Source organism: Mizuhopecten yessoensis, unplaced genomic scaffold, assembly GCF_002113885.1.
Source record: "Mizuhopecten yessoensis strain PY_sf001 unplaced genomic scaffold, ASM211388v2 scaffold7521, whole genome shotgun sequence".
Classification (NCBI taxonomy): Eukaryota; Metazoa; Mollusca; class Bivalvia; order Pectinida; family Pectinidae; genus Mizuhopecten; species Mizuhopecten yessoensis.
Window position 1 is genome coordinate 439273 of NW_018407089.1, and position 15624 is coordinate 454896.

The 15624-nt window shown below is 35.8% G+C and overlaps 1 protein-coding gene across 5 annotated transcripts; it reads left to right on the forward strand.

Moving 5' to 3' along the window:
- Positions 1 to 232: 232 nt before the first annotated feature.
- On the forward strand, positions 233 to 14003 carry LOC110453851 (heat shock 70 kDa protein 12A-like). Of its 5 annotated transcripts, none has more exons than XM_021503031.1 (5): positions 233 to 309; positions 6795 to 7104; positions 11721 to 11936; positions 12132 to 12291; positions 12505 to 14002. In XM_021503031.1, the coding sequence occupies exons 2-5, from the start codon at positions 6796 to 6798 to the stop codon at positions 13572 to 13574; spliced, it is 1755 nt and encodes a 584-aa protein (XP_021358706.1). In that variant the 5' UTR covers positions 233 to 309; position 6795; the 3' UTR covers positions 13575 to 14002. The 5 variants fall into 5 exon arrangements, with proteins under 5 accessions (XP_021358706.1, XP_021358709.1, XP_021358708.1 ...); XM_021503034.1 differs by lacking the exon at positions 233 to 309 and adding an exon at positions 3103 to 3127 and having other exon boundaries at positions 12505 to 14003; XM_021503033.1 differs by lacking the exon at positions 233 to 309 and adding an exon at positions 3151 to 3404.
- The last annotated feature ends 1621 nt before the right edge of the window (positions 14004 to 15624 follow it).

Here is a 15624-nt window from a genome sequence, read left to right on the forward strand (position 1 = left end):
CCTTAACAGAGAGTTAGTTTTCAAATAGACCCTTCAAAAACTGCTTGCTTATTTTGGATAAATCAAAATAAACAGTTTCGAGAGAAGTTCAAATATTCGACCTGCAGTATTCCCTACATTGATATCAATGCTATTTGTTATTAAACAATAATTTTCAAAGCGGATTATTGATTTTTACCACCAGGGTAGCGTTATAAAGTCTGTATTAGATACGATATATCACAGTAAGACACCTACACATTATACCTGTGCTCAGGTATACAAACCTATCGATGTTCTTGGTATAACTGATCTGAAATCACGTAAAAGGTAAGTTGTGAAGGTTTCTGTTGGTTTAATAAGGTTGAGGTAAATCGGATACCTATCTTTTGGTTTATGCGATGGGGCGATTGATCAACTTCTTTATATAATTATACCCTGCTTTCACCGAAACGGGGGATATCATTTTGGGTTTGTCTGTCTGTCACGCTCCGTTTCCGTGCAATAACTACAACAAATGTTAACCGATTTTGAAAACGGGGGATATAAATTCCACGAATTTGCTTGTAATCACGATAAACTAGCATAAACTTTACCCATAAACACACTGATCACGCCACGAAACTTTCAAATACTCAGCCTTTACGAAAAGACATGACATTGATCACCTACCTGCAAACAACAATATAAATACGTACTGTGCATAAAAATTGTTTGATCGATGTACAATCACCTCATTTAGAACAAATTATTGCATGAAATTATCATTATAATTTGTTTTTATTATTATTATTTATGTTAAGGAATCCGTCATATTTGGATTATGTGTAATATTATTTTTGTCATATCACAACATCAAATAACAATTAAATGGTAAATGGTCAATAACAATTAGGTGACCGTTAAAAAGGCTTTCGGCGTTGTGTTTGCAGTTGAAATGATGAAGCAAACATATACAGCTAAAGTCTATGTTTGTTGTGAATTAGTTACATAAACTGCCATCTATATTTAAAACAGGATACACCACTGGTGTTACATTACCTGATAAGCGCGAATCGAACAGGTCCAATCATATACAGATAAGATTGCACGCGTATAACGAAAGACGATTTCCCATCACAGTTATTAGTTGGCTCTATAAAATTGAACGTCCTACCAACAGGTAAGATTATTTAAGGACGTGCCTCCATGCGTGTGGTGTATGTTGCAATGTGTGAAGCCGATTTATTTTCGTCGTTTTTTTTGTCCCAAAGTAGAAAGCAAAAACATAATGACTAACTCTACAAGTGATACATGTACCAACATTAGTCGCCCTTTACGATACATGCAGAGGGTAACATCAGCCGTTTTAGTTTTTTCAATCCCCGAACTGAAGGGGATGCCCGTCATAATTGAATTGAACAATGAGTCAAATACACCTGTATACCGTATACTTCAAACACCTGGAGGTATGTCTCCAAATTAACAAATGCAATTAGAGTAAAATCAATGAAAGCACAGCTCTTGTTTGAATCACAATTGAAATGTGTTACTCAATTGAACAACTGTTGACTACATGCTTAACCTATAGTTTATATCTAATTATTTGATTACATATGTCGCCTCTTACGATAATGCAGTGGGTAGCAGAAGGTGCATTTTTTTTCGATCCCCGACCTGCAGGGGTGGCTGTCCATCTGTGTGTGTAGGTGTATGTGTTACATGCGTTTGTCCATTTGTGTAAAGGTGTATGTCTGTTTTATGTATCTGTCCATTTGTGTATAGGTTTGGTTTGTTATATTTGTTTGTCTATTTGTGTGAAGGTTTATGTGTGTTACATATCTGTCCATTTGTGTGTGTAGGTTTATGTATGCTACATGTGTGTGACAATTTGTGTGTGGATTGGTTTTGGTTTTCTAGAGGCGGAGGACACACGGATCCATATCGTAAGGTTTATTCGATTGGGCGATTCATTAACTATATATATTTTCACTACTTTTAGCGCCAAATTTAACCATAAACACATTGATCACGTTATGAAACTAGATCACGTCCAGAAACTGCCATATACTCAGTCTCAACGATAATACATGACAATTATCACCTTCCTTATAACCATTGTAGTGTATAAGGTTGATTTGTACATTTCAGTTATATCAATTGGTTATCCACTGTTAAAATAATCTTTACCATTATTTAATCAATTATTATACTGTAGAAATGTACAGACGATAATGATAATACATAATTATATTTATTGTTTATTGCACTGCTACTGTGTGATTGGTGCATATAAGTCGTTTTGCCGTTAGAAACCGTCGTACGCCGGCAAACGACCGGTGATATTTCAATTCGAGCAATAAATTCAACATGTAACCAGTACATGCTGTTTAAGATAAGGGGGGACACTGGAAATATTAACATCAAATGTTATATCTTTCCGCATATAACCCGTTATCGCCCGTTCCTGTGAAACCGGTCAATCCGACGGACGCTTGGTACACCGCCGGCGTAACATATATTCGAATCCAACGATGCGTCTGCCTAGCTGGTCGGCCTGTGATTGCCTGGTGAGAGCGAATCGAGCATTAAACACCTCAGATCGTGTTATACACCTTTATCAACTTTACAGATAAGATTGCCTCCATGTGTGTTGTGTATGCGTGTATGATCCCAAATATTGCTATCGGTGCAGAAGATTTATGTTGGTCGCGTTTGTGTTCCCAAGTAGTGGGCACAATTATAGGTCCCTAATCTGCAAGGGGTTTCGACATATGTAGCCTTTTCACGATGCAAGCAGTGAGTAACAGCAGACGTAGTATTTTCTCTGTCCCCGACCTGCAGGGGTGCCCGTCATAAAAGACTTGCGCAAGAAAGCAAATATACCAACATACTGTATAACTCACTCACATAAATGTATGTCTTCAAATTGCCGTAGCTGTCAAAAGGACACTTAAACAAATGCATTAAAAGTAAAATCAATTATGCACAGCCCTCGTTTGAATTATAATTGAAATGTGTTACTCATTTGACCAATTATTGACTACGTGCTTCCTGTCACGTATTACTTTCGCTTTCGGTTTGTTTGTCAATTCGTGGAAGAATAAATACATAAACCAAGCTTGCAAACTTGTGTTGTTAGCATCGATAAAAACAAGACGTTGTTAAGGTAGTGTTGAACCACATATTTTTCGTGTCAAGTCGTAAAAATATAAATAGAAGTCGGAATGATTCATTTTACTATAGATGTTTACCATAGTACAATCAACAATAATGTTACTTTTGTTCATAGACCTCTTCCGCGTTGATAACATAATGCGATTTTTCTTGTTAGGAACAATGGTCGCGTAACATCTCGCATTTTGGAAGGTATCCATTTATACAGTGTATCCAACAGTGTTTAATGAAGTTTGCCACAAGGACACATTTTGTAAAGGATTGAAAAGGTAGGATTTTAACCAGACAGTGTTGCAAAAGTAAACTAACAGCGACTAACGTGTAACCTCATCATTTAATTTATAAATAACTGGAGCCGGGTTGTATCTGTTATATGTGTGTGAACACTTGTGAGTGTATTTATGTCTGGTATATGTGTCAGTCCATTTGTGTGTATATTTATGTCTGTTATATGTGTCAGTGCATTTGTGCGTGTGCTTATGTCTGTTATATGTGTGTGATCATGTATGCGAAGGTTTATTGTGTGCAGGTTTATGTATGTTATATGTGTGTGGCCATTTATGTGTAGGTTAATGTCTGTTAATTGTGTGTGGCCATTTCTGTGTAGGTTTATATCTGTTATACGTGTCACTCATCTTGTGTGTAGGTTTATGTCTGTTATATGTGTGCGGCTTTTTGTATATAAATGTTCGTCTGTTATATGTGTCTGTCCACTTGTGTGTAAGTTTATGCATATTGTATATGTATGTGTGCCACAATGAGTCGGTCCATTTGTGTGTAGGTTCATATCTGTTATATATATATGTCAATTTGTTTGTAGGTTTATATATGATATGTGTGTGTCCTTTTGTGTGTAGGTTTATTTATGTTATATGTGTGTGTCTATTTTTGTGTAGGTTTATATCTGTTATGTGAGTCTGTTAATTGGTGTGTAGGTTTATGTCTGTCAAAGTGTCTGTCCATTTGTGTGTGGGTTTATGTAACTCTGCTTTATGCCTGTCTATTTGATCGTATTACATGTGTCTGTCCATTTTTGTGCTAGTTTATGTCTGTTATATTTGCCAAAAGTGAGGTATATCCAAGCAAGGAACTAGGAAACACAGGGTGGTTAGAAATAGACAGAAATATAAAGATCCAAAACATTGCAAAAAGGTACAGCATGTTTATTTAACCTATACAAGGTTGATTCCAATCTCGGTGAAGAATGGTTTGTACAAACGTAGGAGGTACTTATGTTTTCCCATATCAATGACCAATATACACGGGCTACATTTGTAAGAGTGATGCATTTTGAAATTGATAAAAGTTATTTGTCTATATATGTACATTAAAATACAAATTATAAATATATATATATGTGGACAAACATTTGCAAAACGTGTTAATGTAGATATACATTTGTACCAAGTTTAAAGCCAATCGCTTTGGCCATTCTTGAGAAATCGAAAATGTCTCGGTCAATCCGTGGCCATGATGATGGCCATCTTAGTTTATTTTCTCAGTTCGAGATAAGAACTTTTCGTCGAAGCAACATAAGGAACTGTCAATACGCTGAATGGTTCTGAAGAAGTCGAAAACATTAATAATAAACGAATGACGACATATGACAATAGATGGCAATAGCTCACATGAACGTTCATGTAGGATATCAAGATAGGGGTAACGGTAGTGATATTGAGTTAGTAGCAATGTTTAAGGTTAACTAAATAAGGATATTTAAATTTTAAATTAGGGAGACAGACTCGCCTCTCTGACGTATTGCATACTGTTAATATTTGCAAAATACTAGTTTAGTTTAAAATTGTTTATGCAATATTCCCGGTAAATACTAATGTTTGAATTAAAAAAAAGAATGTCCTTGATTGGCAATGAAACAACAACAAAATATAGATCCTATAGTATTCTCCTATAGCCATTCAATCCCTCAATAGACATCCGTTTGAAGGTGTATTCCAGAATTTCTGTACGTATCTGTATGTCAATTTGTGTGGTTTTGTTACTGTTTAAGCATGTGTTTGTGATAAACGACGAGAAAAGGGACGCTGCATCTGTATGTTAACTAGTTTGTGATTAAAAGTTTTCCTGCGTATGTTTTCACCCCTAGAGTTAGTTTTTAAACAGACCCGCATGACTACTTGCTTATTTTGGATAGATCTAAATAAACAGCTAGGAGAGAAATTCTTCGAAGTATTTCCTACACTGATATAAATATTATTTCATATGCAGACATTAAACAGTAAATTATAATGTGAGCTCTATCACAGTAAGACAAATACTATGTATACCTTGTGCCTGGTACACATACCAAACGGCACGCATACATTATACTAATGGAGGCAGGTGCTTACATGATCCTGGTTTTAAATAAGTTATAAGTACAGGTTGTACAGAAAAGATCCCATTCGTATAAGAAACTACGATTTCCTGTCATAAAAGACATATTAGACCAACGCAAGAAGGTAAATACACCAATTTACCGTATATTTTATACCCATGTATGCATGTCATTAAATGCTCGTAGCTATCAACAGGAACCTTAACGCTATGGAATCAAATTAAAATCAAGAGAGTCATTATTGAAATGTGATACTCGATTACGTTATTGTTGACCTCATGCTTAACACATACTTTATATCTACTTATTCTCTGCTACTTTTTACTTTTGCTTTCGGTTTGTTTCTCATTACGTACAACTATATATATAGATATATTACGCTTAAAGAGACATATCGTCAAAACATGATCAAAACAAAACGACCCGTTTGCGTTGTTAAGGCAAAATAAACACGTACATTTCTTGTAGTCGTCAAATTCTCATTCAGAGTCGACATGATTTATCAAAACACGACATGGAAATACCATTGTATAATAAACAATGATGTTACTTCCGTTTTGTTCATTATGATAATGGTGCATTTACAGTGAATAGTATTGGTTTTATTAACCAAAAGGATCTTTTTTAAGGAACACAGGGGCACGTTACGACTCCTATGTTTTGAGACGTTTGGCAATTTGTATAACAATGGCCGTTCTATGTCTGGAAAGAGGATATAAATCGTGTGTGGTTGATATAAAATACTCAACTACAGTTAAGGTAAGATGTGATCCAGACAAGGAGATCATTTTACTATTTATTTAAACAATGTAAAATGATTGACAATCAGTATTATGAAAGTAAACTATTACAGCAGCTTACCTACAGCCATATTTTGTAATTTGTAAATGATGTAAAGAGATTGGGAAAATGATTTCAGGAACGATTTTTTATTTCGAAAACATGAACGAAAATAATTATTGGGTGAACTATCGGTATTTTCCACGTATTGAATAGGTATGAACGTATTAAAAAGTATACAAATGACTTTGTCTTGTTTGGTAATGATTTTGCCCTACATATCCTCTGAAATTGAGATATCTTCTTTTCGTAACAACAATTTAAAAAAAGAAATCTTTTCATGAAAATTTAGGATATTTTTTGGGGAAATTAGAGAAACAGTGATTACATGTATGAACCTTTTAAATATTGTGGGTTTATGGGACAAAACGTGCCAACCATCCATGGTATTTTGCATTCTATTCTGTTTTGTTTATTTACGAGCTGGAAAACTCCTGCATGATGAAATAGGTGACATGACTAATTAAACCGAATTCAATTTCAGTATGGAACTTAAGGACAGTTTCCTGTTGGTTGCCGCCATTGATTTTGGAACTACATACAGTGGTTACGCCTATTCTACTCGACATGATTTCGAAACTGATCCCCTGAATATAAATTTAATGACATGGAGTGCGGGATCTGGGGGACTCGCGTCTCAAAAAACATCCACCTGTGTTCTATTTAAGCCAGATCAGACATTTCATTCCTTTGGGTATGCTGCTGAAGATTTTTATAATGAGCTGGTATTGGATGATGACCATAGAGGCTGGTATTTCTTTCGCCGCTTCAAGATGGATCTGTACAAAAATCAAGTAAGTTGTCTTTTTTGATAACTTCATCTGCAATGAATGTGTCCCTGTGCAATTCATTTTCCACATTCATGTAACAATACAATTATAGGACCAACATATATTTTTTATTCCGTGTTCCGATGTCCGTCCCTCCGTACGTTGAGCGTCAAGTTAAAATAATAACAATTTCTTTTACTTAACAAAGATGCCTAAGGTGATGATATTTGGCAGTTGATTTGCTAGGATTAAGGGCAACCAAGTTTGTTCAAATGAATAACCTTCGCATATCCAAGTTCACAGTAGTCACATATGTTAAACACCTATAAATGACCTCTTTAGAATAACCAAAAACGTCTGCATGTTTAAGTTTTGCAGGTGATTTTCTGGAAGGAAGGGCTATTAAGTTTGTTCAAATAAAGTATTAACATGTATTTAAAGTCATTGGGTTTAAAATATTCGGACAACTTCTGCTGATTACTTTTTGCCAGTAACATGCTTTTTGAGTTTGTTTAAACGGTTTACCTTGACCTATATTCACGTTAACAGGGGTCAATTTTTTTTTAAAAACTTTCAACGACTTCTTTTGTTTAATCAAAAGGGTCAGGATGTTGATGTTTGGTCATAAAATGCTGGAATAACATGCGATCAAGTTTGTTCACATTAATGACATTGACCCATGTTCATGGTCAAGGGGTCAAACAATCTCTTCTGAATAACAAAGACACCGAGGGTGATGATATTTGGTTAGTAGCATGCTGGTATGAAGGGCTTCCTAATTTGTTAAAATAAACGCCCATATTCAAGGTCACATATACTTAATATGTTGAAATATTTACACAGCGTCTTCTCTATAACCGAAAGGGCCAGGCTTATGATATTTGGTCGGTACTATGCTTGGATAAAGGGCTAATAAGTTTGTTCAAATGAATGACGTTGACATATATTCAATGTCACAGGGGTCAAATATGTTTAAAACCTATGAACGACTTCTTCTGAATAACCAAAATGCATAGGTTTGATTTGGTTTAGTTTTGTTTAACGTCCTTTTCTCAGCTTATGTCATTTCAGGACGTGCCTCCATGTGCGTAGTGTATGCATGACTTCGTGTGTGTATGCAGGAGACAAAGTACATTTATGTTTGTGTGTTTTCCTCCTTCTGATGGCACGAATCTAGTGCCGACTTTATAGTGCTATCTCACTGAAATGCTGTGCCGAAGGCACCCAGCACAGCATTCCGACCGGTCACATTGATAGTTGCCTGGTGCTTGCTGAAGTAAAGCGCTACAAGTACCAAGTCTGTTCAAATAAATGACCTTGGCCTGTAGCTACGATCACAGTGGTTAATTGTCTTAAACAGTTCCTAAACATTTTTTCTGAACAACAAAAACGTTTAGGCTGATGATATGTGGCATGTTACGTGGTGGAATGAAGGGCTATCAAGTTTGCTGCAATAAACGACGTTGACATATATCCAATTTCAAAGGGTTCCATTGGATTTGAAAACCTTCTGAATAACACAATTTGCAAAGGTGATGATATTTGGCAAGGAAAAGCAGGGATGAAAGGCTACCAAGTAAGTTCAAATTAATTACCTTCATCAAATCTCAACGTCACACGGGTCAATTGTCTTAAAAGAAAATCCTCCCAATAATGAAAAGACCCAAGGTAATGAAATAACGCAAGTAGCATGCTACAATAAAGGGCACAGGGGTCAAATATGTTCAAAACTTTGAATAAAATGCCATGGCTAATGATATTCGGCCAGTATTATGCTTAGATAAGAAACTTTAAGTATGATATCAATGAACAACCTCCTCCATGTTCCAGGTCACACTGGGTCAAATGTTCTTAAAAACGTTTAAACAACGAGATTTGGATGATCAAACATAAGGTGGTTATATTTAATATGAGCTATCATTGTTCTTGTGGATGAATTGAGCCACTCCATGGTCACATATCGCTGATTGCTTATTCCAATAAAGTTCCAATATAAATAAATGGACGTTAAGCTACAAGCTTAATAGCATTACCTATGAGTCCTGTCATTCAGAACCGCCTGTTGAATAAAAACAAAACATAACTTCACACATTTAACCACTGTAACTAAGTGGATCAAGGTCACTAATTTGATAAAAACCTTCATCCAGGAATTTTACTGGCAAGAATCCTTTTCTGGTCCTTTTGAATTCACGCATTTGACGGGAGTGACTTCGAAAGCGGCCCCATGTCATTTATTTGTAAAATGTTGGTAGCCCTTATTCTAAGGATATACACGCCTGCAGGTCGGGGATCGAGAAAAAGAATACACCTGATGTTAGCCATTGCATTTTTCGTTAGAGACGACTAATGTGGGAACCCCCTGCAGATCCCCCCCCCCCATATCTACTTGGGAACTCAATAGCGAACAAACTAAATATGCTGCACCTATTGTATCATTTGGGATATTAACCTTTCTTTCTACCTCAATCATTTTTTTTCCTAGCGTCTTGCTTGGTAATACCTCCCTTCTAGCTTTAATGTTGAGCGTTGGCCCAGGTGAGGAAGACAATGGGTTCTGTCCGCAGGCCCGAACATACCAAAGTTCTTTAGATGGTAATTGTCATTCCCTGCTTAACATTCAGCAAAGAAGGTTATGACAACAAATGGTTCACCCGTTGTCAGTATAATGTGACCTAGCGGAATGCTGTACTGGATGCCTTCGGCATAGTGTTTCAGTTAGATAACACTATAAAGTCAGCATCAGATCCGCGGTTTTACAAGGAGGCAAGCAAACCAACGAACCCTGTCTCCAACACACATGCATGCTTACACAACGCGCATGGAGGCACGTCCTTAAATGACCTTAGCTGCTAATAGGACGTTAAAAATAAAACCAAACCTATACGACGATATATTTGGTCGAATATCATTACGCTGGCTTTTTTAGTTTTATTTGTTTATGATTTTTCACATTCAACCTCTGTGACCTTCAAAGTGGATCAAAGTCATGTATACAATCAAGTGTGTAGTCTTTCATAATAGCATAGGTTGTGAGAAAAAAGTCAATAAAACATTTAAACATAGTTGACTTGATTTTTAGATAAAAATATGTTGATAAACAAATTTGCTTTCTAGTCAAAGGTCAATTATTCTTTGAACAAAAATAGTTTACAAGTCAATGCAGAACTACATCACAATGAATATGATGTCTCATTTCTTTTAATGTGATTTTTACTGTTAACGCCACACGTCGTTTTTAATATTTCCTTTGATCTTTTCGAAAAGTCAACAATATGTAAAACAGTTTTTTCCTAATTTAATCCAGAAATATTTTCCTGACAGCTCTATCAAGAAATGCTAACTATCATTATTATCAAATAATTAAAGATGACCGCCACGAGCTCTAATTAGTTTATTATAAAATAGTTGTATGTCGTTAACATCTTCTGTCGTAACGTTTATCATTGGATATGAAGTTGAAATGGGCAAGAGGAAACATTTTTATCCAAAAAAGTCAACTTCCGGTTTTGTCAAGGGGTCAAAGGTGAAGATGTGATAACTTCAATCATCTGAACTTGTAAATATCAAAAAGTAAAAAGATGTCTGTTATAAACTTTGATCTGTTAATTATGAAACATATTTATTTCTTGAATGCATCTTCTTCCAAGTTCAAATATCATCTTTGGATATGATAAACAATATAGATATGCAAAAGGAAAATTGTTGCGCTCGCAATAAAGAAAAATGTCAACTTCCGGTTTCGCAAGGTTAAAGTTGAACATGTGATAGTTTCAAAATTTATCTCAAACAATCTTCATTTCTTCCAGTCTATTTTAAATAAATCTCAGTACGAATATTCCCCTGGTATCCCTTTCATAGATATGTTAATTATGAAAGCAATAACAAAAATCCAAAATCGACGCCACGAGCTCTGAGTGGGTACCCAATAAACAGCTAAATTCCGTTTATGACTGTAGCTGAAAGTTCATCTTTGGATATGATAAAGAGATGTGCAGGATAAAACCTTTTTTTTTGGCATAATGATATTACAATAAAATTCAACTTCCGGTTTTCGTGCGGAACGAAGTTCAAACGTGTTATTTTTGGATACAAAATTAAAAAAAAAAGTTTTTCGGCGTCTTTGTTATTGATGTTTGATCTGTTACATACTGCATGTAATTTATATTATTGGTAAAGTTTGAATGGATGATTGCCTTTGCTTAGCTCTCTATGTAACAAGGGTGAAACTTATAAAAATATTTAAACAACCACTCCTTAATAAACAAGAGGCCTAAGTCTGTTATAAAAGGCACATAAATTGTTTTGAATGAAAAACCTGACTTACCTTGCATGCGACTTGTTTGTAAATAGTGACTGTTAAAACCATCTTGAATATTTGACGTTTTTCCGTTCTGTCACTTCTTCCTAAAACAATAGATAAATAAATGAGGTCGGCATACGTTCCGCTCTATTGCAGAAAAACATCAGTATACTGCCTCCAGAAGATATGTACTGTACACATATTAAGGCTCGTCCTTAGAAAGCCTAAGCTGTTAAAAGGTGTTGAACTGAATAGAAATAAAACTAAATGAAACTCATTACAGCAAACGATGCGTACAATTTTTGTACAAAGAATACTTACGATATATATATTTCAGATTAACAGAGCTCAGATGTTGAAAACATCAGATGGAAAGGTAATGTTAGCAATCACGGTTATATCAGCTGTGATAGCCTACCTGAAGGGTCACTTGATGCAAAAGATAAAAGATCGTGGAGCCGATGTTCCAGAGTCAGAAATCAGATGGGTAGTCACTGTACCCGCTATATGGACTGACCCGGCCAAACAGATGATGCGAGAGGCAGCCGAAAAGGTAAACATTGTATCTTATAGGGAAACCTGAATATTAAGCGAAGTAATATTGAAATAACACTAATATTGTTTGAACAATATACTGCTTTTGTAAACACCACATCATTTTCTAAATGGTTAATGTATGCTCCAGTTTGACCGGGTTTAACGTATGGTTTTGCTGAAATTTTGATATTATTTTCCTGTATTTATTCAGGCTGGAATTGCGAAAAATCAGTTAATCCTAGCGCTAGAACCCGAGACTGCATCGATGCTTTGTAAACACCTTCCTGCAGTTCATCTTCTCTCAGGAGACCGCACGGACAAAATTGAAACATTTCGATCTGGATCAAAATACATGGTTTTCGATGCTGGGGGTAAGATATAGTTTAGATTGCAAAATTTTGTCGGATGACATACTACTTAACTCCTACTTAACCGAGTAAGGTGTAAAAAGTGACGAAATTAGGTTTCAAGATTTCGCCATATACCTGCGTTAAATGGATTGTATAATATACCATGAATTCTCTTCCGATTTTTTTTATCTGTTTAAATCATTACAGTTTAAATTTTACTTGATTTATCCTTAGGTGGTACCATCGATATCACTGTACATGAAGTGCTGAAGGGAGGATTTCTGAAAGAAATTCACGCAGCTAATGGCGGTGACTGGGGAGGGAAAAAGGTGGACGAAGCTTTAGAGGAATTACTTGAAAGTATTATCGGGAAGGCTGCGGTTGAACACTTCAGGGCTAATGAGATACCGAGTGTCATAGACCTGCACAGGAATTTTGAGGTAAAAAAGAAGACCTTCACAGGCGATGATATTGGAACGAAAACATCGTTAACCGTCTCCTGTTCGCTTCTAGAATCATTCAAAGAGTACAATCCAGGAAAATCTATAACTGACGCTATTGAAGAGAATCACTGTTCAACAGACGTGGAATGGAAGCGGGACAAATTGCGACTTTCCCAAAAGAAAACACTATCTTTGTTTGAACAATCGTTCAAGCACATCACCGATCACATGTCCGATATCCTCAGCAAACCGGAAGTTAAGGATTGTGAGGCTATCCTGATGGTGGGTGGATACTCCGAATGTCTACTTCTCCAGGACGCCATCAGAACCGTCGCCGGAGACATCCGTCTGATCGTCCCTAGTGACGCGAGCCTGGCCGTAATGAAGGGAGCCGTGATCAACGGACACTGTCCAGACACTGTGTCAGAGCGGGTATGTAAATACACATACGGAATTGGTTGCAGGATGGTTTTTAAAGAAGGAGTTCACAGAGAAGATTACCGTGTAATAAATGAAAGAGGGGTAGTAAGGTGTGAAAATTGTTTTTCATCATTTGTCGAAAAGGGCACACACATAAAGATTGGTACATCTTCGTTTTCTGATATGTTCACTGTGGGTACCTCAGGTCAAACAGGTTTGTGTCTAGAACTGTATGCCTCAACGTCTGTTAACCCATTGTATATCACAGAGGCAAGTTGCCAGAAGATAGGAGCAATCACGATGGATATGCCTGATACATCGTTGGGTCTTGACAGAGGAGCATGTGTAACCGTGTATTTCGGGGGATCAGAGGTCGAACTCAAAGCCGTTGACAAACATACTGGAAATGAGATACGAGCCTGTTTTGATTTTCTCGGATAGTATGTTACAGGTTAGAATTTATAAAATAGTAAATATTACTAGGTAATACAGGAATTTATTCTGTTGGTATTAATTAAAATTAGGATGAATGTAATTGTTTTAAATTCTATTATATAGTCAAACCACCTTCATGTATATACGCGTCGTTTTTTGTGTGTGTTACGTGTTACGTATTAGTCATTAAGTATGCATTTTATAACACATGACAGTAGACTGACCAATGACTAGTCTTAGGGTGTGACCTTTGGCATTTTTTACCTTGGTGCCTGGCAATTTCACCAGGGCACTTCTACCCGTGTATTTGACAAAGATACACGTGTTGCAAAATGCTTTTACATTACCTATACCTGTATATCGAGAACCTTTACACCATAGCTGTAGGGTAAATTATTTTTTGTTAAACAGAATATTATTTAAATACTCTAGCTTATTCATAAATAAGTAGTTACTGTTTCAAATATCTGTTAAACATATATATATATGTATTTAACTATGCATTTATTTCTCAAAGTCTGTATAACACATTTATATCAAAAGGAACTAGTTTGTATGTATTCTAGTCGGATAAAGTTATCTAGAAATGTCATTTGTATAGATACAGAAAGTAAAATAACATTAATTGTACTTTTTCTAAGTTATGTAGTTTGTACTATATCGTAAACTATCATAGAAGTGTTGTAGGAGTTATTTTCCTTTATTTATATAGGTCTACAGTATATATATGTATGTGTCGGCGAGTGAAAGTTTATTGTCTTTGTTTTTTTTAATTTACAGGGTTTTTCTTTATACCATTATGTGCTCGGAATAAAACGTCGAGAAAACCCACACAGCGCTCGTGTTATTTATTTGAAAGTACAAGAACTGTAACAATGTTTCTAAAAACAGCTGATCATCTATGATGAATAGGATCTCGGAGTGGATGTATTTTGTGAACTAGAAACTGGAAGAGCATATTGGATTTTACTATCTAAAATAGTTTTGTTTATAATTTTAAGATAGTCTTAATCATGCAATGAAGAATTGTTATGGTAATTGTTATGAATAATAAATGGTATATCATATATATAGGGTTTTCCTTCCAGGGGGCATTTGACCTTATGATGCATTACTGCACAGTTGGTCTGCTATCTCGCCTGCCTGCTGCTGCATGTCAGTGTGTGTGACCAACAGCCGTTGTCAGATTAATTTTGCAGATTTATACAGTATCTTAGCCATTTTATCTACTTTATTCCTCCTGCACTAACTTATTTGATAATTACATGCATTATTCCTGCAAACCGAAAGAGGCGACTAAGTGTGAACCCCCTGCTGTGACTGTTAAAGCCACTGCAAAATTGAGAGGCGACTAATGAGGGCATTCCGTAGGAAATTGAGATTTTTCACATTTACAGGGCCAGATTCCCACATGCACATGTTCTACGTTTTTGATATCTCGTCCCTTCTTTCTGTTGCTTATCTCTCGTTGACTCACTTTATGTGATAGTGCATCTTGCGCAGGAATAGGTCCTCTACATCAGCGTTCCTTGTCCGCGATGCTCTCAGCTTAATTGCTGCCTTCGGCTGTCTTTAGCCGAGGGGACTATTGGTTTTATATAATAGCTTTATTTTCAATTATAGTATATGTATATCAGTTCTATCTTCTTGTAATATGATGTATAGGTACATGAAACTGTTCTGTTTCACTGTGTCTTGATACGGGAGCGGATCGCTCCGAAAATTTGACCACGTAAACTTGTCCACACTGTTGGAATTACTTCTTTGCCCCATATATATTATTTGTAAGATATTTTCTCTAGCTGTTGTGTTATTGATAATTTTATAGCTTTTATCATAATCATTAATTAATGTGTTCAAGTTTGTAGCATTCCGCTGGTAATAGGGCAATAAATAAGATAAAACCAAACCATCTATTTTACATTATATCTGTTGATCTAAAACCCCAAAGCGTTTACCAGCTCTCCCCTCACAAAAGGCAATTCCAAACATATGTGTGACTATTTGATCATTGTGCTGTTGTGGGAGAAATAAAAGGACAGTTTTAAGCAACATT